This window comes from Misgurnus anguillicaudatus, chromosome 19 (assembly GCF_027580225.2).
Source record: "Misgurnus anguillicaudatus chromosome 19, ASM2758022v2, whole genome shotgun sequence".
Classification (NCBI taxonomy): Eukaryota; Metazoa; Chordata; class Actinopteri; order Cypriniformes; family Cobitidae; genus Misgurnus; species Misgurnus anguillicaudatus.
In genome coordinates, this window is record NC_073355.2 from 13,338,987 (window position 1) to 13,363,893 (window position 24,907).

At 37.9% G+C, this 24,907-nt stretch overlaps 1 protein-coding gene across 1 annotated transcript in view; it reads left to right on the top strand.

The window, feature by feature from the left end:
• Positions 1-19,116, top strand: part of LOC141351004 (endoplasmic reticulum transmembrane helix translocase-like) — a 28,725-nt gene extending 9,609 nt beyond the window's left edge. Inside the window, 23 exon segments of the mRNA XM_073856967.1 lie at positions 2,907-3,170; positions 4,586-4,655; positions 5,219-5,325; positions 5,397-5,526; positions 6,157-6,212; positions 6,298-6,424; positions 8,118-8,255; positions 8,338-8,458; positions 8,542-8,699; positions 8,786-8,961; positions 10,550-10,660; positions 10,741-10,866; positions 11,057-11,165; positions 11,242-11,435; positions 12,982-13,078; positions 14,938-15,119; positions 15,228-15,342; positions 15,429-15,625; positions 15,710-15,852; positions 15,977-16,088; positions 17,468-17,531; positions 17,534-17,610; positions 18,580-19,116. Of these exon segments, the coding sequence (XP_073713068.1) occupies positions 3,018-3,170; positions 4,586-4,655; positions 5,219-5,325; positions 5,397-5,526; positions 6,157-6,212; positions 6,298-6,424; positions 8,118-8,255; positions 8,338-8,458; positions 8,542-8,699; positions 8,786-8,961; positions 10,550-10,660; positions 10,741-10,866; positions 11,057-11,165; positions 11,242-11,435; positions 12,982-13,078; positions 14,938-15,119; positions 15,228-15,342; positions 15,429-15,625; positions 15,710-15,852; positions 15,977-16,088; positions 17,468-17,531; positions 17,534-17,610; positions 18,580-18,690 (2,874 nt within the window). The 5' untranslated portion in view covers positions 2,907-3,017 and the 3' untranslated portion in view covers positions 18,691-19,116.
• Positions 19,117-24,907: the final 5,791 nt, after the last annotated feature.

Sequence of the window (24,907 nt, forward strand, 5' to 3'; positions counted from 1 at the left end):
CTCAACGAAACTCAAGATTTCCTCAGGCGGCGCGCGCGGTGTTGTGGAAAATAATGCTTCTGTTGGTTTGTTGATGGCAAAAGTTTTTATTGTTAACATCACCGGAAGAAGCATAGGTACCTTTTAGTTTTCAGTCACCACCTTTCGTGTTTAACTACTTGCCGTGCGAGCTCGCCAAAGTCTGTTGTTTGTAAAATCATCGCTGTTTTTGCTGAAGTTGAGTAAAGACAGTCTTGAAATTGTAAAGACATTTAGTTTAATTGCTAAACTACAAGTGAACGACATTTTAATAAATTTGAACGACTACCACAGGTGGTTTTACCTCTACCAAAATCTGCTTGAATGGTAAAGAATGGGAAGCAGCCGTATAGCCATGTAGTAGATGTCTGCATATATAGACTGAATAAAGAGTGTTATTTGGTGTAATTAGTGGTTTGTTTTTTTATATATCTGACTTTTCAGAAGTAGAATATGTAGAGGATATGGCAAAGATTCAGGTCAATATCTCAAAAATTTTAAAAGTTATAGCTAAAAACTTGAAAATTTTCATGATTTATAATTTTAATGGAAATAATGGGACAAAATAAAGTGATGATTTTCGAGTTTCAAATGGCCAGTATTTTGTTATTCTTTAACCCATATACATGATCTTGGTCTCAATTAATTAAAAGCTTTTTTCAAGTTCTTTCTATCATAACAACTCGTTTTAGCATTTAACCATTTTGAAAATGTTAGCAACATACCTAATACAACACAGTAAGCGCGCATCAGAATCTAAACTGCGGCTGATAAATCCTTCTCAATAACTTTGTATATTTCTATTGTGCTTGTGAGGTTGCTTTTACATTCACGTAATGTTACATACCACAGTTATATGATAAAAATAAGCTTTGTTGAGTGTTTGACTTTTCAAACTCGCCTAAATTACCGTATACAACACAGTAAACGGGCATCAGAATCTAAACTGCGGCTGATAAATCCTTCCTTATCACTACCTTTGTTTATTTCTACCTTTAAATATCAGTCGTATTGTTAAGTGTTGCACCTTTATTAATCCATTAATGTTTTTAGTAAATTAAAACAGTCAAACAAACGTGTTTAGACACGGATGTTACAACAGGACATATCAAGCAATCTCTTCTAACAAAGCAATAGTGAAATGCAGTAACTTAAATAAAGTAAAATGTCTTAATGTGTAGTTATACTGCAGCTGTGTCATTGTTGTCAGATCCAATATTAGTGGTGCTTTTAATCACAGTCTCTCTGCAAATCCAGAATCGACTTCTTTACAAATGAATCCGTGTACACACAAAACATACAAACACTCCCAACACGAGCTGGAACTTCTTCAAAAGCAAACTTTATCCACGCATTCCTAATGTTATGTTCCAAGGCTCCGAATTAAAGTATTTAGCATCTGTGTTGTTCCCACGCGGTTCTTCCACAACCGAAAATGCGTTTCCATGGTTTGTCTATCATAACAGATCACCGCGTCAAAATAAAAGTCTCTCAGAAAAATGTTTTATTTAAAAGTCATTTTGGTTACATTTGTCAATCTTTAAAGACATGTTTACTTGTTGAGACACACGTGTGTCACGCGAAGCTGTGGGCGGGGCTACAAAAGTGGTGGTTGTATTTGGCTATGGGAGGTGCTTAATTCTACCTTGACGTCATACTTTTCCAAATTCCACACTCCTGGCTTGGTGCCAAAAACTGTTATATTTCAGAAGCACAGACGTTTTCAGTTCTGAAACTTGCAGGTGTTCATTTAAGTATGATGACCTCTTATATAACAAATTATCAAGTTAAAATTAAGTATTTGATTCACCGCTCCTTTAAAGTAGAGATCAGGGAGCTCGTCAAATATCTATTCTGAAGCTGAGATCATTCACCAGCATAGAACTGTGCGTTCACGCGCTCCTTTATAGTCTTATCATAAACAAAAATGCACGCGAGTGGTTTCTGGAGAGAGAAATAATAAATAATTAGCAAAATTCAGACGCTGCGTAGAAGAGAGGGCGGGACTTTCAACAGGTCACGTGTCTTTCCGGGACCATCAGATGCCGGGAATCATGGCAGTGTGAATTAACAAAAAATCGAACGATTCCGGAAAAATCCAGGATGCCTGTCCCTTGTATTTTACGGAATGTCTGTGTGAAAAGGGCTATAGTTGAAGTGTACCTATTATGAAAATTTCAGGCGCCTCTCATCTTTTTAAGTGGGAGAACTTGCACAATTGGTGGGTGACTAAATACTTTTTTGCCCCACTGTATATACATTTAAAGATGTTAATACGAAGTAAAAACATTCACTGGCTTTACTGTTGACTCAATGAGGTACGAGTAAATGTCACTTTAGGCCACTGGGTAGGGTTGTTACATCAATATGACGCTGGGAGAATGAAGGGACATGTTTTTGAATTGACCAAATTAAATTTGTGATGTATCTTTCACGCTCTATGGCAGGCAGGGTGGACATATAATTACTTGACATGTTAAATCTGAGTGATTTCTTAAGTTATTCACATCAGCCAGCTGTGTACGAACGTTGCTTTGTGCCGCTTTTTTGTATGGAAGTCTAGTTTAGTATCCCCTAAAAAGGGCCGGTGAGGAAATTGACAGTTAATTTCCCTGATGTGCCAGTATTACATATATGAGGTACAATGCGGGGTGAACCCCCCCAAAAATTGGTGCTAACTACCCCTGCTTCAGAGTGAAGCCCATTAACCTAAATTACAAGTGTGAAACGCTCCTTAACCTAGGGTTAAAAGCAGGGTTTAGAAAGAAGATAACTCGGGGTTAAGTGCAGTGTGAAAAGCCTAAATGACAACTGGAAAAATAATGTAAATGTATTGTCAAAAGGTGTAAGTCTCCAGATGAAAGATCTAAATGACGTCTTTTGTGCAGGATGAGGATGGAGAAGAAATGCTGTGTTTCGAGTTCCAAAAGATCCGGTATGTTTATGACGGCAAGGAAGAGAGGCGCTTTTTGTAGGTGGCGTTTCCAATCAATCACCCCATGAGTTATTTCCAAAACTGTAAAGGCTACCAGGAGGAGTTTCAGTTACGTGCTGCAGAGAAGCGTTATGGGATTAACCGTGCAGAGATGGTGGTGCCGGACTTCCTGGAGCTCTTTAAGGAGAGAGCCACGGCACCCTTCTTTGTCTTCCAGGTTTGTGAATAGAGAATTATGTTATTTCTCATATTTATTAGGCTTTTCCTGGTTAACAGTTTAAACAACTTAATTATACAAGTCAATTCAACCTAATTTTTAAGTTTTGATAAGCTGATAACTTAACAAATTAAGTTAAACGATTTCAACTTGTTTTTCTAAGTTAAATATAAGTTCCCAAACTCCCTTTAGCGATGAAAAACATTTACAGGTTGAGAATCAGGATCACCAAAACAGTTTTTTCCAGACTTGTAGTTTGTGGCGGCACATTCACGACGTGCACATCTGCATATATGCTTAAATGAGGCTCAGTGGAGCGTGCTGGTTGACACCACAGGTGTTTGTTAAGAAACTGTGCACACATCTATTTGTGGTGGTCAATTTTAATTTTGTGGTGGACTGAGAAATAAATGAATGTATGGGAATGAATAGCATTCCAACAACATTCTCACTTGTATAATGTCACAGTAGCAGGCAGCTCAAATATAACGAAACGCCTATAGACGGTTTTATCGGACGCACGTGATACACGTCTGGATCCGAACTTTACTTCCGGTTTCGTTTTTGTAATGGTCTGACTAGTTGCTAAACTGATCTCTTGAACAAATGCTTTGTCGAAAATTATAAATGTTTTGGTTTCCTAGGTAATCTATGTGTTGTTTTTTTGTTTGTTATATAAATAAACTACGTTTAAAGTACTTTATGGTTATTTATTCTTAGCGAAGTTTACCGGAAGTTAAGTGCGGAGCGCGACAGTCGCTTGTTAATGTTGTTACTGCTGAAACGGCCTATAATCCCCCCCACTCCGAAGTGGTACTAAACTCGATGGAAAAGCTAACCACGCCAAAGTGAGTTAAGCTGACCCGACCAAAACTGTGGGGTACTATATGCAATGGAAAAGCAGCAATAAAACAGTGGTTCTCAAACTGGGGGCCCCCCAAGATTGTTTTTTTTAAATACATGAATTTATCATAGATTCTGTGTAATTAAAGGGATAGTTTGGCCAAAAATGATAATAAACCCATCATTTACTCACCATGATGCATATGTCCATCATTTTTTTGGAAAATGTCCTAGCTCTTTCAATTTTTATAATATATGAATATGGGGTCCAGCACCTCCTTCAAGCCCAAAATTTGTGCAACCATCCTTTACAAAAGTAATCCAAATGGCTCCATTAGGATAAACAATGGCCTTCTGAGGGTTGAAAAAGTTTGAAAACCACTGTCATAGAGGAACCATTTAAGGGAAAGGCTCTTAAAAGAACTATGATTTCTATTAATATTACATTTTATTTATTGAACTATTATGACAAAGGGGTATTTAAGAAGACTTATATTTAAAAGTGTAATGGTCAAATGCATTAGTTTGAGCGAGAATTTAGTGATTTATGTCAAGTTGTTTCATCTTAACAGGTCTATCGAAACCGAAAATGGAGACCTATTTCTAGTGATGAACTGGTGCCAGGAGACATTATCTCTGTTGGTGAGTTATATGTGTTATATCTTTAAAATATTTATATCTCCATAAAGGTTTTATATCACCATAAAGTATTATGTAGTCCAACTGGTAGAGCAGTGTTTCCCAGTCCAATGAGTTAAATCAGGTGTTTTATATAGGAAGACATCTAAAACATCCTGGGAGCGGTGCCATGTAGGACAGGTTTGGGAAACACTGTAGTAGAGCATTGTGTTGCAAAAGGGTGTGGATTGGATGTAATGCACTGTAAGTCACTTTGTATAAAAGCATCTTCCAAATGCATAAATGGTAATATAATACCATAAAGCCCCATAAAGTATGTGGGTGTGTATGCTAAATGAGATAACAAATTGGACTTGCTTGCCCATAACTTTGAAGTTACTCTGATGACAGCAAACAAGTTATCTAGCCACTAAATTGCTGAGGATAAACAATGCAATACACTGCTCGCATTTGTTTTGTAAAATTATAACCAGAAATTTACTGTTTTTCCAGTTTGGCTTTTGTGGTTATATCGAAAGTGTAGCTTTTCTATTTTTAAGTCTTGCGGTTGTTATCATTTCTCGCAGGACGGTCTCCCCAGGATAATCTGGTTCCTTGTGATGTTCTGCTGCTGAGAGGTCGGTGTATAGTGGATGAGGCCATGCTCACAGGAGAGTCAGTGCCTCAGATGAAGGTGAGTCCACAGCATCATCACCAGATCTCCACAACATCCGCTCTGTGTAACCGACTGTGTCGTGTTTGTAGGAGCCTGTGGAGGACCTGGACCCTGATAGGATTCTGGACCTGCAAGCTGATTCCCGTCTGCATGTTATCTCGGGTGGAACCAAAGTGGTTCAGCACAGCCCACCTCTCCGAGCTACTGCAGGGCTAAAACGTTAGTATTTAAAAAATAAATGTGCACGCATTCAAAAAATCTTTAGTAGGTGCTTGAACCGCAAGACGAGTCAAAGCTTAAATACAATAGGACAGGCATACTGCAGTTTTTAGCTATTAAAGGGATAGTTCACCCAAAAATGAAAATTCTGCCATAATTTTCTCATTCTCGTGTTGTTGTAAACCTGTATGAATTTATTTTTTCTGATGAACACAAAATAAGATATTTTGATAAATGATGGTAAGAACACAGGTGATTGTAACATTGACTTTGACAGTAGGAAAAACAATTCAATGGGTACCATCAACTGTGTACTTAACATAATTTATCACAATATCATTTTTTGTGTTCATCAGAAAAAATAAATTCATACAGATTCAAAACAACATGAAGATGAGAAAATGATGACAAAATTTTCCTTTTTGGGTGAACTATCCCTTTAATGTCATGCAAGTAATTTATATTACAATGTTTCAACCAACAAACGGTCTTCTTCAGGTAAAGTCAACACATTACGACTTTAACCATTATTAATTGGTCGATAACCGTTGCAAAGTGCATTGACTTAAATATCAGATATGCACCTCTGGTTTGATATATCAATTTAATAAAATCTTTCTCTCTCAACAGCTGTAGACAACGGTTGTGTAGCTTATGTTTTACGGACAGGATTCTACACTTCTCAGGTGAGGCGTTTGATACGGTGCTTTCACTTGAATGTTGTGTTTTGTAAGTCAGAAATGTTCGAACTTGTCAACCTTAATGTTTCAGGGTAAATTATTGAGAACGATTCTGTTTGGAGTGAAGCGGGTGACGGCGAACAACCTGGAGACGTTCATATTTATCCTCTTCCTATTGGTTTTTGCCATTGCAGCCGCTCTGTATGTTTGGGTAGAGGGTGAGTCCATTTGAAAATGCTTCTGTTTTGCATTTTGTATGAAGTAGTGATGGGAGAAATGAAACTTTTCGAAATTAATTCAGTTTTTCGAAGCATTCGAAACACTACACACGCTGGCAACACCTGCTGATCAAAATAGTGACAGATCTGTCCAAACATTTTACACTTTTTTTACAAAATAATAAGATTTTTATTAAAATGTGTTAAAAAAATATTTAATTTAATTAAAAGTGTATTATGTGTTTTAGTTTTATTTAGGGCAAACAAATACTTAAAACTAAATCCCCTTTTAATTATGCACATTTTTGTCATTAAATTTGTCTATAAACAAAAAGTAAACAAAATGGTAGTGTTATTAGTCAAAAGGATGAATGTTTTATGAACTTAATAAAGCATAATAAAACTGACCTGAGGATAAAAGATCTGTAAAAGTTTTAAGCCCCATGAAGCGGGGCTTCGAAAGCGACCATCGCTAGTATAAAGACCTTACAAAGTGAACTGTATTGTTTTTATTACCTTAGAATAAGCTGTTTTTATCTACATACTCTGCGGGTCCTCTTACATGGAAGTCGTCAGTTTGCGCCTTCATGTTTCTTAAATGGACAAACTGCTCTACAGAGCGTATTTTGTCACTACATTGTCTCAGACGATGACATGTTTGTCCTGTGGCGGCTTTTGTAGCTTCACTATGCGTTTCGAAAGGGGGTGTGAGCTGTGGACTGAGCCATTGGTTGCAATTCAAATTCTCACCGCTATATGCCATTAAAAACTACTTAGTTTACCTTTAAACAACTAAAGCTAGGGCCACACCAAAATATTTTTTATCTTATCAGTGAGAGACCACAAACGTAACAAAAAAAAATTTCCTATAGTGTGTTGGTAGTCGCTATGTGGTCATCAAACATCTTCAAATTCTCTTTACATACCGTATATACCCAAATATAAGACGAGGTTTTTGTTCTAAAAATAGGCTAAAAAATTGGGGTTCATCTTATATTCACAAAATCACGAGGGAAAGAGAGAAAGCAGGTGCAAACAGTAGAGGGCGCCAACACAATAGGTTAGACGGTTTTGATTAAAAGCAGATGGTTATTTTCTATCTATCTTCACAGTACCACAGTTACATACATACATGGGCCTACAGTACATAATTATTGCATTTTTGTGGAAAAGTTATTCATTTTTGTCACTCATTCATTCATTTCTGTTCTCTGATTTTGTGACAAATTAATCCAAATATTTAATGAATGATGTTAAAATGTTTTTCCAATGAATTATCACCAGAATTTTCAAATAAAAATTTTAAATTTTTTTCCACAAAATCTCTTTTTTCCCCCAAAAAAAGTCTGGAAAATTGGGGGTCGTCTTATATTCAGAGTCGTCTTATGTTGGGGTATATAAGATAAGTTCACACACAATAGGAAATCTTGCAATGTCTCTCATGGTCAAACGTGACTTCACCGTAAGCAAACAAACACACGCATATTCAGCCCGATTCTCCTATGATGTGTACCGGCTTTATTTCTTTTTATTCTTTATAATTTAAGATGATTCTTGCCATGAATGAAGAGATAGAAGCTGGCATTACATTAAAAAAGGACGTCCCAAACTTTTGAATAAACTTTTCTCACCTTTCCACAGCATATAACATCAGTTTATACATTTCCGTCTCATATTTCTGTCTCTCTTTTAGGCACAAAGGACGCGAGCAGGAACAAATATAAGTTGTTTTTGGAGTGTACTCTGATCTTGACCTCAGTAGTGCCACCTGAATTACCCATCGAGCTTTCATTAGCTGTTAACACATCTCTTATAGCGCTGGCCAAACTCTGTGAGTTGAACATTTTTATTTACATTTGCATTTTATTTATTTTCCCTCCTTACACTTATTCTTGGACATTCTTCTTCTACAGATGTGTTTTGCACCGAACCTTTCAGGATTCCCTTCGCAGGGAAGGTGGAGATCTGCTGCTTTGACAAAACCGGCACCCTGACAAGTGACAGCTTGGTAGTTCGAGGTGTAGCGGGGCTTAGGTACACACAGTATAATTTATTGTAGGACGAAAGGTAAAATTGCAGGGTAATTCTCATTCGCTCTTCTTTTTTCCAAATCGTAGAGAAGGTAAAGAGGTCACACCAGTGTCAGAGATCCCAGTCGAAACGCATCGGGTGGTGGCCACGTGTCATTCTCTGGTAACGCTGGATGATGGACAGCTGGTGGGTGATCCGCTGGAGAAGGCTATGCTTACCGCAGCAGACTGGGCACTCACTAAAGGTCTAAATTCATAAATAAACGGATTATACACAAATTCCTGTAGGGCATCCCTGTAGTTATTATGGTAATCCTTCTGTTCTGTTTAGATGAGAAGGTGTTTTCTCGCAACATAAAGACTCCAGGGCTGAAGATCCATCAGAGGTTTCACTTTGCCAGCGCTCTGAAGAGGATGTCGGTGTTGGCGTCGTACGAGCGTCTGGGCTCTACAGAGCTCTGTTATATCTCCACTGTTAAAGGCGCTCCAGAGACACTGAGAGACATGGTGAGCATTTGATCTATTACTGTTATAAAAGTTTATCTTCATAATGCAGTAAGTGTTAGTTTAGCTAGGATGTATGCTCACACACTTTTGTCCCATGTTTGATCTTTACTTGTCAAAGTATAGTGCCTAAAGGTTAAAAGGGATACTCCAGCCAAATATCAAAATTGTAAGAAAAATATCCATACCGTACTTTCCGGACTATAAGCCGCACCGGAGAAAAAGCCGCATCATTTAAAAATGCGCCAAAAAAATGCGGAAAAATACGGTAAACTAGGGATGCTCCGATCGATCGGCCGATTGTGCTTGCTATGTTTCTCAATGAATTACGGTGAAATGCCGCTACATCCAAAAGCCAGGGGGCGCTCTCGTGCAGAAATTTTGCACTTTGAAGTAGACGCTATCTGACTAAGCTTGCGCTATTTAATGTGTCGTCCGGGATACGATACCTCCAAGTTATCCTAGACGCAACGCAATGATGTGCTTCTTGTTTGGTGTGCGACCACCCTTTAGAATTTGTTCCCTGATCCCTGCTTTCTCCCATTATAAGCTTAAATAGGAAAGAATTTTACTAAAATAACTCCAAATGTGTTAGTCTGAAAGATGATGGACATATAGATTTCTTGACTGTGAGTAAATCATGGGATAATCGTGAAATTTGGCTGGAGTATCGCTTTAATGTATATTTAAATGTCAAGGCATGGTGCTCATGTAGCCAGGACCATAGATATACATAAGAAAGGCTAGATGACTTACGGCACTGACATCATCACTGGCGGCCATCTTGTCACAGGCAAGCTTTGTGGGGGGCTCTGTGGTACATAATGTAAGCTAAGTGGTCTGCACAAGTGGTCTGAACTTCTCCTGAAATCTTGACGGATTTACAAATTGTTTGGTTTCTTACAAACGTTATTAACGTGGCTATAATTCTGGATGCTTGAACATGTTTCATAAACATTATTTATAAGTATGCAGTGTCATACAGGGCTCCAGACTGCCACCAAATGGTGGCATTTTGCCACCAAAATTTGAGAGTGTGCCACTTAATTTTACATCCAGTCGCACATGTGCGACCAGTAAATTTGACCTTCTTTTGTGATGTGACACTGAATTGAAAACAGCACATTGTACTTTCTGCATCTATCATTAAAGTATTTATTAGTAATACAGTGGAAATTAGTAGAAATGTGAATAGCATGTTGATTTACAATGTGTGCCCCTAAATTTTCTGGTTGCGCCCCTAAAATTTTCACTTGGGGGGCCACTGTGCTCCTAGTGAAAAAGGTAGTTTGGAGCCCTGTCATAAGTAAATCTCTGACGTTTATAACAAATCAAACAGATTGATAGAATATTGATCAAGTTATGTTTATTAAAAAAGTACATGCACCATTAAAACACAATGCTACGAGTGAGCGAGCTGACTGTGACGAGATGGCTGCCAGATGCGGATGTCGAACTTCATTGGCCAGCAGCTTGGACGAGACATCTAGCCTTTATTATGAATATCTATGGCCAGGACTGTCCTTTCATTGTGTCTATAGATAAAAATACCAATTAATACTTTTATTCACAAGACATTATTTTGTTTTAGTTCTCGGAGTGTCCACCCAGTTATGATGAGGTGCACAGAGAGATGTCACGGGAGGGTGCCAGAGTCCTCGCGCTGGGTTACAAAGAGATGGGACACCTGAGCCATCAGCAGGTACTCACCATTGATCAATGAATGACATCAGAATTGCTGGTGTTTTATAAGGTGTAATAAAAAAAAATCTTTGTGTGCAGGTGAGAGAGGTGAGCCGTGATATGCTGGAATGTCACCTAAAATTTGTAGGATTCATGGTTGTCTCCTGTCCACTCAAGACTGACAGCAAAGCTGTAATCAGAGAGATACAAGAGGCCTCACATCATGTAATTACACTAACTCTATAAAATATAATATGTGACCCTTCCTATGAAAGCCCAGTTAAGGCTACTTTTTTGCGATTTACTTGCATAATTTAAAGTACATATCCTTAAGATTGAAATTTTGTATATCCACTACAGTGGCTGCTTGTGTATGTCATGAGAGATGTACGTTAACATCTGTCTCTGTCCACAGGTTGTAATGATAACAGGTGACAACCCTTTAACTGCTTGTCATGTGGCCAGAGAGCTGCATTTTATCCAGAGAGAGCACACGCTGATACTACAACAGGCACCCGGTCAAGGTGTGTGACGTTTCGAGATCTGTCTACTTGAACAGCTTTGGCCTTTAAGTAAATGGCTGGTTTGTTTGTTTCGCAGGCGATTGGCAGTGGGAATCTATAGACGGTTCTGTGCACCTCCCTCTACCTCATGCATCAGTCTCGGATCTGATCAGGCGCTATGACCTCTGTGTGACGGGTGAAGGGCTGACCAAATTGTCCTACGACCCACGATTGCTGAACGCCCTGCTTCCTCATGTGCAGGTCTTCGCTCGAGTTAGCCCCAAACAAAAGGTTAGTTTCTCTTATGACTATAAGAAAGCTAAGACTTGCTTATTTTAAATAACTACCAAGCTCTCTGGTCAGTTGCGTTCGCTTATCAATGTACTACACCAGTCCTACTTAAATGTTTAATGCATCACTCCGTCTCTTCTGATGTCAGTAAAAAAACAAATGCCCGCTGTAAAAATCAATTTCAAATCAATACTTATAAAACGGCTCGTTCTGGTTCTTCATTCTGATTGGTTGAAGGGTGTTCTAAGCCGTGATAAAATACACCGGTAAACCCACGGTTCAGACCGCATCACAAGTATCACTGCGCCACTGTGGCTGCGTACTGATTTATGAAAATAAACACCACAGTCTTTAATCATATTTTAATTTTAATACCTTTGCACAATTATGGCAATATCCAGATAAATGTCAATAAATATTGTTGAGTCTTTTCGTCAATAAAGAGAAAACGTTCTCTGAGTTGTTTTTGTCTGATTGATATTTCCGCTATTATCCACTAGATGACAATCTTACCCAACTTAAACACTGAGGCATTCACTCGACACAACAGCGTTGTGGTGGATTTAGCGTGACGTGTGTTTTGATCAGGCTCTGAATCTGATCTCTTACAAAAGTTCTTCACAAAAATGGAATTATCTCCGCATTTAGCTGAAAATTTGAGAGGTGATAACTGATAAGAGAACAAATGAAGGTAGGATGAAACGTTTTTTTTGATGTTGTTGGAAAGCGGATGGACTGTTCTTTCATTTGATATTTTATGTTTATTTAAAGAAAATAATTTTTCTGTAAGGCATTAAACTAAAACTGGGTGGCAACTTTAAAAAACCGCTGACGGGGAAAGAGTTAATCATGCTTCCAATCATATTTGATCATCACTTCAACAGTTGCACGATATAAATGTTAATGTATATTTTAGATGAATGTTGATTTATAAAAATAAACACGTCTGTGTTGTGTTGCGCAAATAAATGTGTCTGTGTTGTTTGTGAACTGCGCTCTGTTTCAGTCACACTTGATTCTGAGGAACTACTTTGTTTGGCGGAAGAGTAATATTTGTACTAATATAATTACAACTTATTTGTGTTTTATTTTGTGAAACCCTGCTATGCATATGATGTAACCGTTTTATAAACGCAATAAACCCCTCGAAGCGTTGGGTTACCAGTGCATTTTATAACAGCTAAGGGGGTTTAGGCACTCCGCTTCACGTCGTGACTAACAACGCCCCTTAGCTGTTATAAAATGCACTGATAACCCACTGCTTCTTGGGGTTTATTGCTTTATTTTACTCATGTCTTGTGGCAACTAGCTGTAAAATCGTCATGTCAGGGTCCTGTCGGCATTTTGCTATAACAATCATTTGAATGTAAATTATCCGCTTTGCATTGTGGCCGCATTGGCTGTGCATTATTTTCAAATAATTCAATGGCCTGTTGTCAATTATTCTTTACTTATAAGTTATAAATTCTTTGTGTTTTTGGTACTCTGCATACCATGAGGCTTGTCGTAACCCTGTATAACTGTGTTGATCTTCATGTCTTTGCAGGAATTCGTCATAACTAGCCTAAAGGGACTGGGTTTTGTAACACTAATGTGTGGTGATGGAACAAATGATGTTGGTGCACTTAAACATGCCCACATAGGTAAGACATGCTGCATTATGTTAACTCGCATAACACACGCTGTTTCTGCGTATCTGATGTTAAAGGTCCCGTTCTTTCTGTTTTTTAGAAGCTTTGATTGTGTTTACAGTGCGCAATATAACATGTTCATGTTTCACGTGTAAAAAACGCATTATTTTTTATACAGTTTACTGTATACCGCTGTTTTCACTGTCCTTAAAACGGTCTGATGTCTTCCTTGTTCTATGAAGTCCCTCCTTTAGAAATACGTTTCGAGTTCTGATTGTGTAGTTTGTTTAGTGTGTTGTGATTTGATAGCAGCTTAGCTTGCCGTTAGCTTAGCTGGCGACTGACGTATTCCTGTGGGCGGAGTATTTTTAAAGAAAATATATCGCCTGGCAGTGAACTTTGAGCTTTATCATTTTAAAGATATTATTTATGCTATTATAGCAACATTAAATACACATTAACTAGGGTTTAAAAAATGGGATCAGAAAGAACGTGACCTTTAATCTTGAGTACCTATAGAGTTATTATTAGGGCCGGGACTCGATTAAAAAAATTAATCTAATTAATTAGAGGCTTTGTAATTAATTAATCGAAATTAATCACACTTTAATCACATATAAATATTTGACCTGAGAACATTGAGAAGTTATTTTTTCACATGGATTTTTAGTATACCATGAATAATGACTGAATACATAAGCTTAAGCAACAAAATATTGTTTATTTTTGTTCAACCAAGTCATTGTACTCGGAGTCGGGCTAATGTCCACGCTAGCTGCTATGTTTTGCATTGAGATGATACTTGAGGCTCGATGTGCTGCGGTGATATGTGAATTCCTTGTTGTATAGCTTACACACAACCATGCTCTTATCGACGCTTCCATCCGTTCGTTTTTTATATAAAAAAATCCCGTCCACGGGGCCAACCAAAGCGAACTCATCAGCTTCTTCGTTCATGTTCACTGTGGTTTGTTGTTGTCTGAAGTCATGATGAACACTAGTTGGTGCTCCAGTATAATCGGTCCGCCGAAACTCATCCAATGAGAAATGTTCCGCGGTGCAAAAATAAGTGCGATTAAAATGCGTTAAAAATGTTTAACGCATTATTTTTTGTGTAATTAATTAATCTTAATTCACGGGTTAATGTCCCGGCCCTAGTTATTAAACAAACTTCATATGTCCGAAGAGTCTTTAGTTTTATCAGATTTATAAAAGACAGATCAGCTTTACAGATTTTTTCCGATAACGTACGAAAAAATTCAGAAGGAGGAGTTACGAGCTGCGGGAGGAGCGAACCACGAGTCATGCAACACAACACTGACTTATGATTTGTGTCGTTTATATAATATTCCAATATAACACAGACGTTTTACTTACCGCATGCAACTCATGACCCGGTTGGGACTTTCCATGAAATTCAGCGTTAAACAAGCACACATGCAAAACTCACGGATAAACAAACTATATCTATTGTTTCCATAAGGCTGGCTTTCTTCTTGCATCCAAAAACACACTTCTTCTTTCGTGCCATTGAGTCTTAATATAAAACAAAGCTGCCGCATGAATTGATACCTGTAACATGGCGTCCTCGCCTCTTGCTCTCCCGCTGATTGACGTGTGGGCGTGTTTATCCAAGGGAAGTGCGCATAAAAAGAAGTGATGCGTATGGCTTACCCCTGAAAATTTGAATATTTCGTTGGAGTATACCTTAAAATGATAATATTATTGACTTCAAGGGGATTTCACCAATATTTAAAAGATTTTTTGACTTGTCTGGGTCTTGTTTTTCAACAAATCCTGTGTAACTTGTATATCTGTACTGTAAAAACAATCGATGTGCTCAAATCCTAATCCAGATTTGTGTTTATCAGGTGTGGCCCTGCTGGCTAACGCCCCAGAGCGTATCCCAGAGAGGAAGAAGAGAAATAAAGACAAAGAGATTTCCTCTGTAGATCCCAGACCTCCTCCAGTCACAAGTTCAGGGAAACTCACTTCACGTGGAGCCAGACAGAGAATAATTGCACAGAGAGAGGAACAGCTCGCTGCACAAAAGGTGTTTCATCACTTATATTTATGTATTTACCTTCAACATTTGATGGGTGATCTCCTGCTATCTGTGTTGGCTGTGATTAATCTTTTGCTTTTTAATGCCACGCCGTAGGAGCGAATCAGTCAAGTACTACGAGAATTAGAAGAAGATCAGATACAAGTGGTCAAACTGGGTGACGCGTCCATCGCTGCTCCGTTCACATCTAAGCTGTCCTCTATTCAGTGCAGTAAGTCAAACTCCATGAGTTTTACCCTCTCTTGACTCAATTCCCCAGATGAAAGTGGATTTATCTAAATGTGTGTCGGTTTTCAGTCTGTCACGTGATAAAACAGGGCCGCTGCACTTTGGTGACCACCCTGCAGATGTTTAAGATCCTAGCGTTGAACGCTCTGGTGCTCGCCTACAGTCAGTCTGTGCTTTACCTGGAGGGGGTGAAATTCAGCGACTTTCAGGCGACACTTCAGGGCTTGCTGCTGGCCGGCTGCTTTCTGTTCATCTCGAGGTCAAAGGTGAGATAAGAACTGTGAGATGATAAGCTGAGTGGGGTTTATGATACCTTCGCTTTAGTAATTATTGTGTTTTTTGTTCCTCAGCCTTTGAAGACATTGTCGAAAGAGCGGCCTTTACCCAACATCTTTAACCTGTACACTGTCCTGACAGTGCTGCTGCAGTTTGCAGTCCACTTCTGCAGTTTAGTGTATCTGTATAAAGGGGCACAAAGCAGAAGCCCACCCAGGTAAGAATGGATCAGTTTTGCATTTAGTGCAATTGTTTGTTTGGAAGGACGTTCCAACAATGTCTCAAAATAGGCAAGTTTGCCTTATGTTTCACCTGTCTCTCTCTCTCTTCTTCTCCTGCAGGGCAGATCAGTTTGTAGACTTGTACAAAGAATTCGAACCAAGTCTCATAAACAGTACTGTATACATCATGTCAATGGCAATGCAGATGGCTACGTTTGCCATTAACTATAAGGTACTTTAATTATTTTCATAGCATGATAGTAATCATAATTATGTTTAGGATGTTTAAAAAATACTTGCAGCATGTTTACGGTTTTAAATACTAAAATAATTAATTTAGTCAAAAATGAAAATATTGTCACTGCCTCGCTGCGTCCGAAATCGTGTTTCATGACGGTACGTACTGAATTACATGAAGAACCTATCATTTATCATTAAAACATTTTGGACATGATGCATCCGCCATGTTTTCTTTGTCATGTGACCCATATGTTTTTGTTCAGCCCTATGATGTGTAAAAACAACCGTGACCATAATTTACACATGCGTTGTTTAATAACAGACTTCAATTAAAGGGATAGTTCACCCAAACATGAAAATAATGTCATTAATGTCTCACCCTCATGTCGTTTCAAACTCGTAAGACCTCCTTTTATCTTTGGAACACAGTTTAAGATGTTTTATATTTAGTCTGAGAGCTTGTTGACCCTTCATTGAAAATCTATGTACGGTATACTGTCCATGTCCAGAAATGTAATAAAAACATCATCAAAGTAGTTCATGTGACATCAGTTAGAATGTGTTGAAGCATCGAAAATACATTTTGGTCCAAAATAAGAAAAATTATGACTTTATTCAGCATTGTCTTCTCTTCCGCGTCTGTTGTAAAGCACATGCGCGAGACTAAAGTCAAGTGACTGCAGTGACGTGGATGATGTACGACGCGGCTGACGTGTTATCTGGTGCACCCCAGCTGGGCTTTAAACTTGGGTACGACAAGATTGTAGATTGTACGATCATGACACCTATTGAGACTTTTGACGGCTGCGTCACACGTTAGCGCAACGTCACCAGCATGTGCTAGTGGTAAACGAAAACCGGTATGCAGGTCGTAGCAGTAAACACACTGTGCGTTGATCATGCTGAATTTCTGACACTGTCAGAAAACTATTGTAAGCTATCTTTGAACGCAAGAAAATGGCCGTGTTTACACCTCTCTCACTGTACGACCTCTCTCACAGGACCACCGATCACAGAAATCAACACAATTGTTTCACAATAGTAATCTTTCGTCTGGGAGAGCCAAAAATCGTGCAGTGTATCCCGGGCTTTAGAAGCACATACTTATAAAAATAAAGAACATTTATAAAATTATAATAAAATTAATTTTAAATGTACAAATTTATAACAGTTACATAATTAGTAAGTATGGCCCCTACAAAGAGATATTCGGTATCTTGTTTTGAGTCCTCTTAAGTCCATAGCTTTCCGCAAAAGCTTTATTATTTTAGTTATTTACTAAAACAGTTTCCTGCATCGTAGCTTAGTTTCTGGGTGAATTGTTCTTTTAAAAATGTCTTAAAAAGCTATTTCAACAAACTATTTCCTCAGGGCCATCCCTTCATGGAGTCTCTCAGAGAGAATCGGCCCCTGCTATGGAGCATCGGTTTATCAGGCTTGCCATAGTTGGGCTGTTGTCGGGGTCATCACCTGAATTCAATGAGCAATTTGCCTTAGTAGACATTCCAACTGAGGTATTAAATTCAGCACACTATCCAACACTTACAAATTTTGACACCAGTATGCTAGTTTTAGGAAACACTACAAAATAGTTCTCCTTAAAGAGCAAAGAACATGTATAAATGCATAATTAAAAAATTCACCAGACATAGGCTGTGTCTGAAATAGACCCCTATGCCCTCATTCACTATTCCCTACATTAGGCACTATCTTGTGTCAAAACGTGGGAGTTCACTTGGCATGCACCTACACTGCAAAAAATGACTTTCTTATTTAGTATTTTGGTTTTGTTTTCAGAAGAAATATCTAAAAATTCTTAAATCAAGATGTATTTTCTTGATAAGCAAAATGACCTAAGAAAATAAGTCTAGTTTATAGACAAAAACTATACAATTTAAGTGAATTTGTACTTAAAACAAGCAAAATTATCCACCAATGGGGTGAGAAAAAAATTGCTTAAATTAATTGTTTAAGAACTTATTTTTAGATTTTTTTTCTCACCCCATTGGCAGATATTTTGGCTTGTTTTAAGTTTAAATTTAATTGTATTGTATATTTTTTGTCAATAAGCTAGACTTATTTTCTTTGTTCATTTTGCTCATTTAGAAAAAGCACTTTAATTTAAGAATTTTTAGATATTTCTACTGAAAACAAGACAAAAATATTAAGTAAAAGTAATTTTTTGTAGTGTAGCCGCTGAGTTGTACACTTATTATTTTGGTGCATTATGGATTATTGTCCACTATAATTTTGGACAGCACTACAAAATGGTGGGCTATTTATATAGGGGGCTTTTTTGGACACAGACATAGTATGCCATTCAGGTACCTTTGAAATAATCATACAAAATTGATATGCATTAATCCAGTTCTTGAAATACTGAGTTAATATGCAAAATAAATGCCTTTATTCGCTAGTATACAAAAATGGCTTTTTACAATTAATTTGTTGTATTTTTACATTCTTTCTCTTTTCCTTTACAGTTTAAGTTAATAATAGCCAAGGTCTTGGTTTTGGATTTTGTCGCCGCCCTGCTGGTGGACAGAGTTCTGCAGTTCCTGCTAGGTAAAGGAACCCTGAGGTTGCCTAAGTGAACTTTTACGGCTGACAGTCACCGAAGCAGCTTCTGCCCCTAGTGACCAGTCTGTGAACAGGATTTACAGGACTACAGTACTTGAACGGTGGCATTTCTGCGAGATCCAAAAGGAGGAGCGTGAAACTCATTACTATAACACACCTCAGTGTTTCCATTTCTCTCTTGTCTCTGTCTTTGCTCTGACTTTAATCTTTTATCTACATTTTCTTTCCTCTGACATCTTCCTACTCACATCCCCTCCGATCTAAAGGCCAAGAAAACTACAGTATTGTGTTGAAGGAGAGAGTGTGTTTTTAGTGCGGTTGAAGCACGCAGCTGTGGCAGGGGCATTCTGAAGACAAACTTTAAAGTGTTTGTTTTTTGTTATGTTTTCATTTTGTAAAAAGACAGATCTGTGAAAAACTTATAAATGACTAAAAAATGCTGTTGATGTGCTTTTATTTAGCTGCATAGCTTTTTATGGTGTCAATAAGTGTTTTTTACACATTGTATTACCATAGTTTTCTATTACATACTTCAGTATGTCTACACTGTATCACAGTATTACCATCTAATAACATCAATGAACCATGATACTGCTACAGACATTTGTTCATCTTTTAATGGCTCTTGTTAGTGATAAACTTAGATTTGGGAAACAAAATGCATAATTTGACAGTGGTCACTTGGAGCCTTAAAAATCAAACATTGTGATGCAAATAATATCAATATGATATACTACACTACAACATACACTGTAACACACTGTGCACGGTCTCACAAAAAACTAGCAGTGCTACATCATTAACCTGATTATTAGGATTAGTAATATTACTGCATTGGAAATTATTGCAGATGTAGGAGTGTAATACAAATACAATAGACTCATTGGTTATGATATCCACACTACTTGTTCTGAGTTATAAACTCATTCATCGAAAGTGGCATGATCAAAATAATAGCAGTGTGAAGTTAAATTTGAATATTGGTTAATTCTGTGAAAAAACAGCTCATTTTTGTCCTTTATTAAGAAGGAAGGGGAAGCAAATGTTTGCCTATTGTTATAAAGTATATATGCTGCTATGTAAAATGAAATGTTCCCTCATTGCTCAGAGGAACAACTTAATTTGATTATAAAGTTGATTTTAGAGGGGAAAATGTATAAAGAAATGATCTCAAATGATTTAAAATGGCAACAGAAACAAGGCATATGGAAGAAAACAAGCAACTACTGTTAAAACAGATCGATTAATAGTCATGATGGCAAAGTTTTTTACTTTTAAAAAGATCAGAGATGATCTGTAAGTAACAGAAGACATCTGAGTGAAGCTAAGCTGTTTGCAAAAAGCCCCAGTAAAGCACCATTGTTGAAAAAGACATGCAGAAACACATCAACTGGCCCAAAGAAAAATGGTGTAACATTTTGCCCTGAAGAGAGTCAAATTGTTCTTTTGGGGTCTAGTGGTTATCAACAGAACCTCAGGCGACTCCCGGGTACTGAATTCAAGCCACAGTACACTGTAAAAAGTTAAGCATGAATGGGCAAAAATCATGGTATTGGGATGTTTTCATACTACATGTTGGGCCTATCGGGAACATGGATCAGTTTGAATACTTGAAGAGATGTTGCCCTTTGCAGAAGAGGAAATGCTTCTAAAACGGGTGTTTCAACAAGACGACAACAACCCCAAACACACCAGCTTTTTTTCTTGAAAATCATTTTTGCAGTGCAAGAGGGGAAATTTTTGGTTCCAGACAAAAAAAATTAGGTTATGGAGTGGCCAGCTGATCTCTACCCCACTGATAACTTGTGGGGTGACATTAAAAATGCAGTTTCTGAAGCAAAACCTAAAAATGTATTAGTAATTCAGTTATTTAAAGTGAAGTTAACGTTTTAAGTGTCATAGAAAAATGTTGACACTGCTATTTTTTCAACATGCAGACATTTTGTTAATACTTTGATTTGGAATTAAATGTGTAATGTTTTCAATACATTTGAAATAAGGAAATAAACTCTATTTATAAAATTTTTGCACTTTATTCACTTTTATTATTACACTGCTATTTTTTTAACACCACTGCATAACATAACACTTGTTGATTCTAAAGTCTTGCTTTTCAAAGCATCTGGGTGAAGCAAAGCACAACAAAACCCATTATCACAGAAGATGTAATTGCTTTGTAAATATAATAAAACATAAAAAAAAGTATTAGTGTGCATTACGTCACAATCGAGTCGTTCGACGATGTAATGTTTGAGTTGGTTTCTAAGGGCAACGGTGAGAGTTGAAGAAAGAAAATCAGCGTTCAAGCGACAGGTAAATCCAAACTTTTATCGGTTTTTTTTAACTAAACATAACATAGACGGTGTTTAAAATGGAGTAAACATCACTGCTGTCGTGCTTAGATTTTTTTTATCGTGAGTTATGTTTACCTCACGTGATCTGCTAACTGTCAAGCGGTTGGTCGTCTTTTCATTACTTATGCAGTTGTCATGTCGCATTTTCTACACTTGTTAATGATGGCCTTGGCCAAATGTTTACAGTATGGATCGTGAATTTAGAAATTTATTGAAGATAATTTACTTCAGTAACTTGTTTAAGTGCTAATCTTTATTCGGAGCAGATCGGAATGAGACACTTGCTCTATATTATATGTTGTGTGAATTTAAGGAGGCACACACAGTTAGTTTTCACCTTTTATTGATGTTTTAAATCTGGATTTTGTTGGCTGCGTTGTCACATTGTTGGTTGAATAAGATCTCGCACGGTTTATCTCAGTTGGCTCTATATGTCAAAAACATTGCGTCCCTTTGTGATAGATGGGTTCATGGTTTGTCCTGCTGGGTGGTGAAACTGGCCATTGTTCTTAATAACCCTCTGTATATAGTTCTTATTTTTTGTTGATTTATTTTGTATTTTCCTTAATTTTTTTACAATTATTGTCTGTTTGAATATATTGACATTTTTGCTTTTATTGTTAATTTGTATGTGAATTGTCATTAAACAAAGCATTAATTAATTAATTACTTTTAAAAATCAAGGTTTGTTTTTAATTTAGTCCTGCCCTGAAAAAATTATTTCACATAAGACATGTTTACATAAAGTTTGCAACAAAGAATAATAACAGAATTTCTAATAAAAAATAGCCCAGTTCTAATGTTTATCTAATCCTAAATCTGTACAATCTTACCTAAACAATCAATTACAGTTTTTATGTTTTTTGAAAGTTGTTCAAACGTTTCTTGTTTGTCCTGACCCATTAAATATTCCAGGTCCTGCAGAATCTGCTGCATATTTGACCGACCCTTGTCCAGCAATAACTGTATGATGTTGAGATTCATCTTTTTACATTGAGGACAATCAGGAGACTCATACACAACTATAAAAAAATTGTTATTCCAACAAAGATAATTAAGTAAATTAAACAAAGATTTTTTGTTGAAATGGGGTTGATTTATTAGTGTGTGTTTACTGAATGAAATAAGGATAATCATCCAGCTAACAAATATTATTTTGTTGACTAGACTTAGATATGTAAGTGTTTTTCCAACTCGTTTGGTCCCTGTTTGTTGAGTGTACTCAATAATGCGCTTGCGATAAGTTGCCTTAAAAAAATTTAAGTTTACTCAACTTTTTCTTAACTTTTTCTTACAATAAATAGATACAAACATTCAGTGATGGTCAGGTGGGAGTAAATTACAATTGACCCTGTCCATACACCTGACTTTAAAATGTATGGTATTGACTTCCTGTTCGTCACTGAATGTTTGCATATTTTGTAATAGTTGTGTATGAGTCTCTTGATTGTCCTCGGTGTGAAGAGGTTAATCTCAGCATCATACAGTCGCTGGTGAACAGGGTTCAAATATGCAGAATTTGCTGAAAAGCAAAGACAACTATCGCAAAACATAACAATTGATTGTCCAGGTAACATTGTGCAGTGTTGTGAATCAGTGAACTTTTTAATTGGGTTATTAATAGAAATTCTGTTCTTATTCTGTGTTGTAAACGTTGTGTGAACATTTTGCATGTGAAATAACTTATTTTTTAAAATTTCTTTTTGTATTCTAAAATTCTAAGCATTTAAGCATTATTTATACACATACATTTACATGTATAAATAATGGTGCATGTGATATAATTTATAGTCAGGTAAGGAGCAATGAGGAGAGAGAAAAACTTGCCTCACACCTTTTGCTTGTAACACTCAATAAGTAAGAGTCATGGGCACATCATTTATTCATTTTGTTTCATTTGCAAATAAAATTGAAGTGATTTTTGATAAAAAAAAAGCTTTAGATTTAGGTCCAGACTGAACTGAACTATTCCAGCACTTATCATACTAGAAAATTCTATCAATGTTTATTTGCAGCCTTGACACTGAGACCTGCTGCAGTATTTTGTATCACCATAACGCTTCACGGTAGACTTTATTTTTTTGTCCTACAGAAACTGCCTGTCATTTTTCTGGGTTAATCAGGATCACTTACTTAATCAAATGGATGAATGAATGACAGCTGTTAATTATCTTGAAGTTTTCTAGCTAAAAATTGCACATGAATGCCTTCTGATGTCCTTTTTACCTTTTCAGAGCCTGCTCACGTCATGCCTGCAAATCCAGAGCCTGCTCACATCATGCCTGCAAATCCAGAGCCTGCGCACGTCATGCCTGCAAATCCAGAGCCTGCTCACATCATGCCTGCAAATCCAGAGCCTGCTCACGTCGTGCCTGCAAATCCAGAGCCTGCTCAGGTCATGCCTGCAAATCCAGAGCCTGCTCACGTCATGCCTGCAAATCCAGAGCCTGCGCACGTCATGCCTGCAAACCAGAGCCTGCTCACCTCATGCCTGCCAAGCCAGAGCCTGCTCACGTCACGCCTGCCAGGCCAGAGCCAGCTCGGTGCCGGCCAATCCAGACCCTGTTCAGTGCCTGGCAAGCCACAGCCTGCTCAGTGCCTGCCAAGACAGAGCCTGCTCTGTGCCCACCATGTCAGAGCCTGCTCTGTGCCTGCCAAGCCTGAGCCTGCTCAGTGCCTGACAAGCTAAAACCTGCTCTGTGCCTGCCATGCCAGAACCTGCTCAGTGCCTGCCAAGCCAGAGCCTGCTCAGTCCCTGCCATGCTGCCAGAGCCAGGGCCTGCTCAGTGCCTGCTAAGCCAGAGTCTGCTCAGTGCTTATCAAGCCAGTACCATCTCAGTGCCTACCAAGCCAGAGCCTTCCCAATGCCTGCCAAGCCAGAGCCTGCTCAGTGCCTGCCAAGCCAGAGCCTGCTCAGGGCATGCCAAGCCAGAGCCTGCTCAATGTCTGCAAAGCCTGGGCCTGTGCCTGCCAGAGCCTGTCCAGTGGCTGCTTTGCCAAGCCAGAGCCTGCTCACGTCATGCCTGCAAACCAGAGCCTGCTCACCTCATGCCTGCCAAGCCAGAGCAGGCATGAAGTTAAAAAAAGGTGCGAGGTAAGTAAAGGTAAAAAAGGTGCGAGGTAAGTGAAGGTAAAAAAAAGGTGTGAGGTAAGTGAAGGTAAAAAAGGTGTGAGGTAAGTGAAGGTAAAAAAAGGTGTGAGGTAAGTGAAGGTAAAAAAAGGTGCGAGGTAAGTGAAGGTAAAAAAAGGTGCGAGGTAAGTGAAGGTAAAAAAGGTGTGAGGTAAGTAAAAGTAAAAAAGGTGCGAGGTAAGTGAAGGTAAAAAAGGTGCGAGGTAAGTGAAGGTAAAAAAAGTGCAAGGTAAGTGAAGGTAAAAAAAGGTGCGAGGTAAGTGAAGGTAAAAAAAGGTGCGAGGTAAGAGAAGGTAAAAAAAGGTGCAAGGAAGTGTAGGTAACAAAACAAACAAAAGGTGCAAGGTAAGTGAAGGTATAAAAAACAAACAAAATGGTGCGAGGTAAGTGAAGGTAACAAAAGGTGCGAGGTAAGTAAAGGTAAAAAAAGGTGCAAGGTAAGTGTAGGTAACAAACCAAACAAAAAGGTGCGAGGTAAGTGAAGGAAACAAAACAAACAAAAAGGTGCGAGGTAAGGGAAGGTAACTAAACAAACAAAAAAGTGCGAGGTAAGTGAAGGTAACAAAACAAACAAAAACAAAACAAACAAAAAGGTGCGAGGTAAGTGAAGGAAACAAAACAAACAAAAAGGTGCAAGGTAAGTGAAGGTATAAAAAACAAACAAAATGGTGCGAGGTAGGTGAAGGTAACAAAACAAACAAAAACAAAACAAACAAAAAGGTACGAGGTAAGTGAAGGTAACAAAAC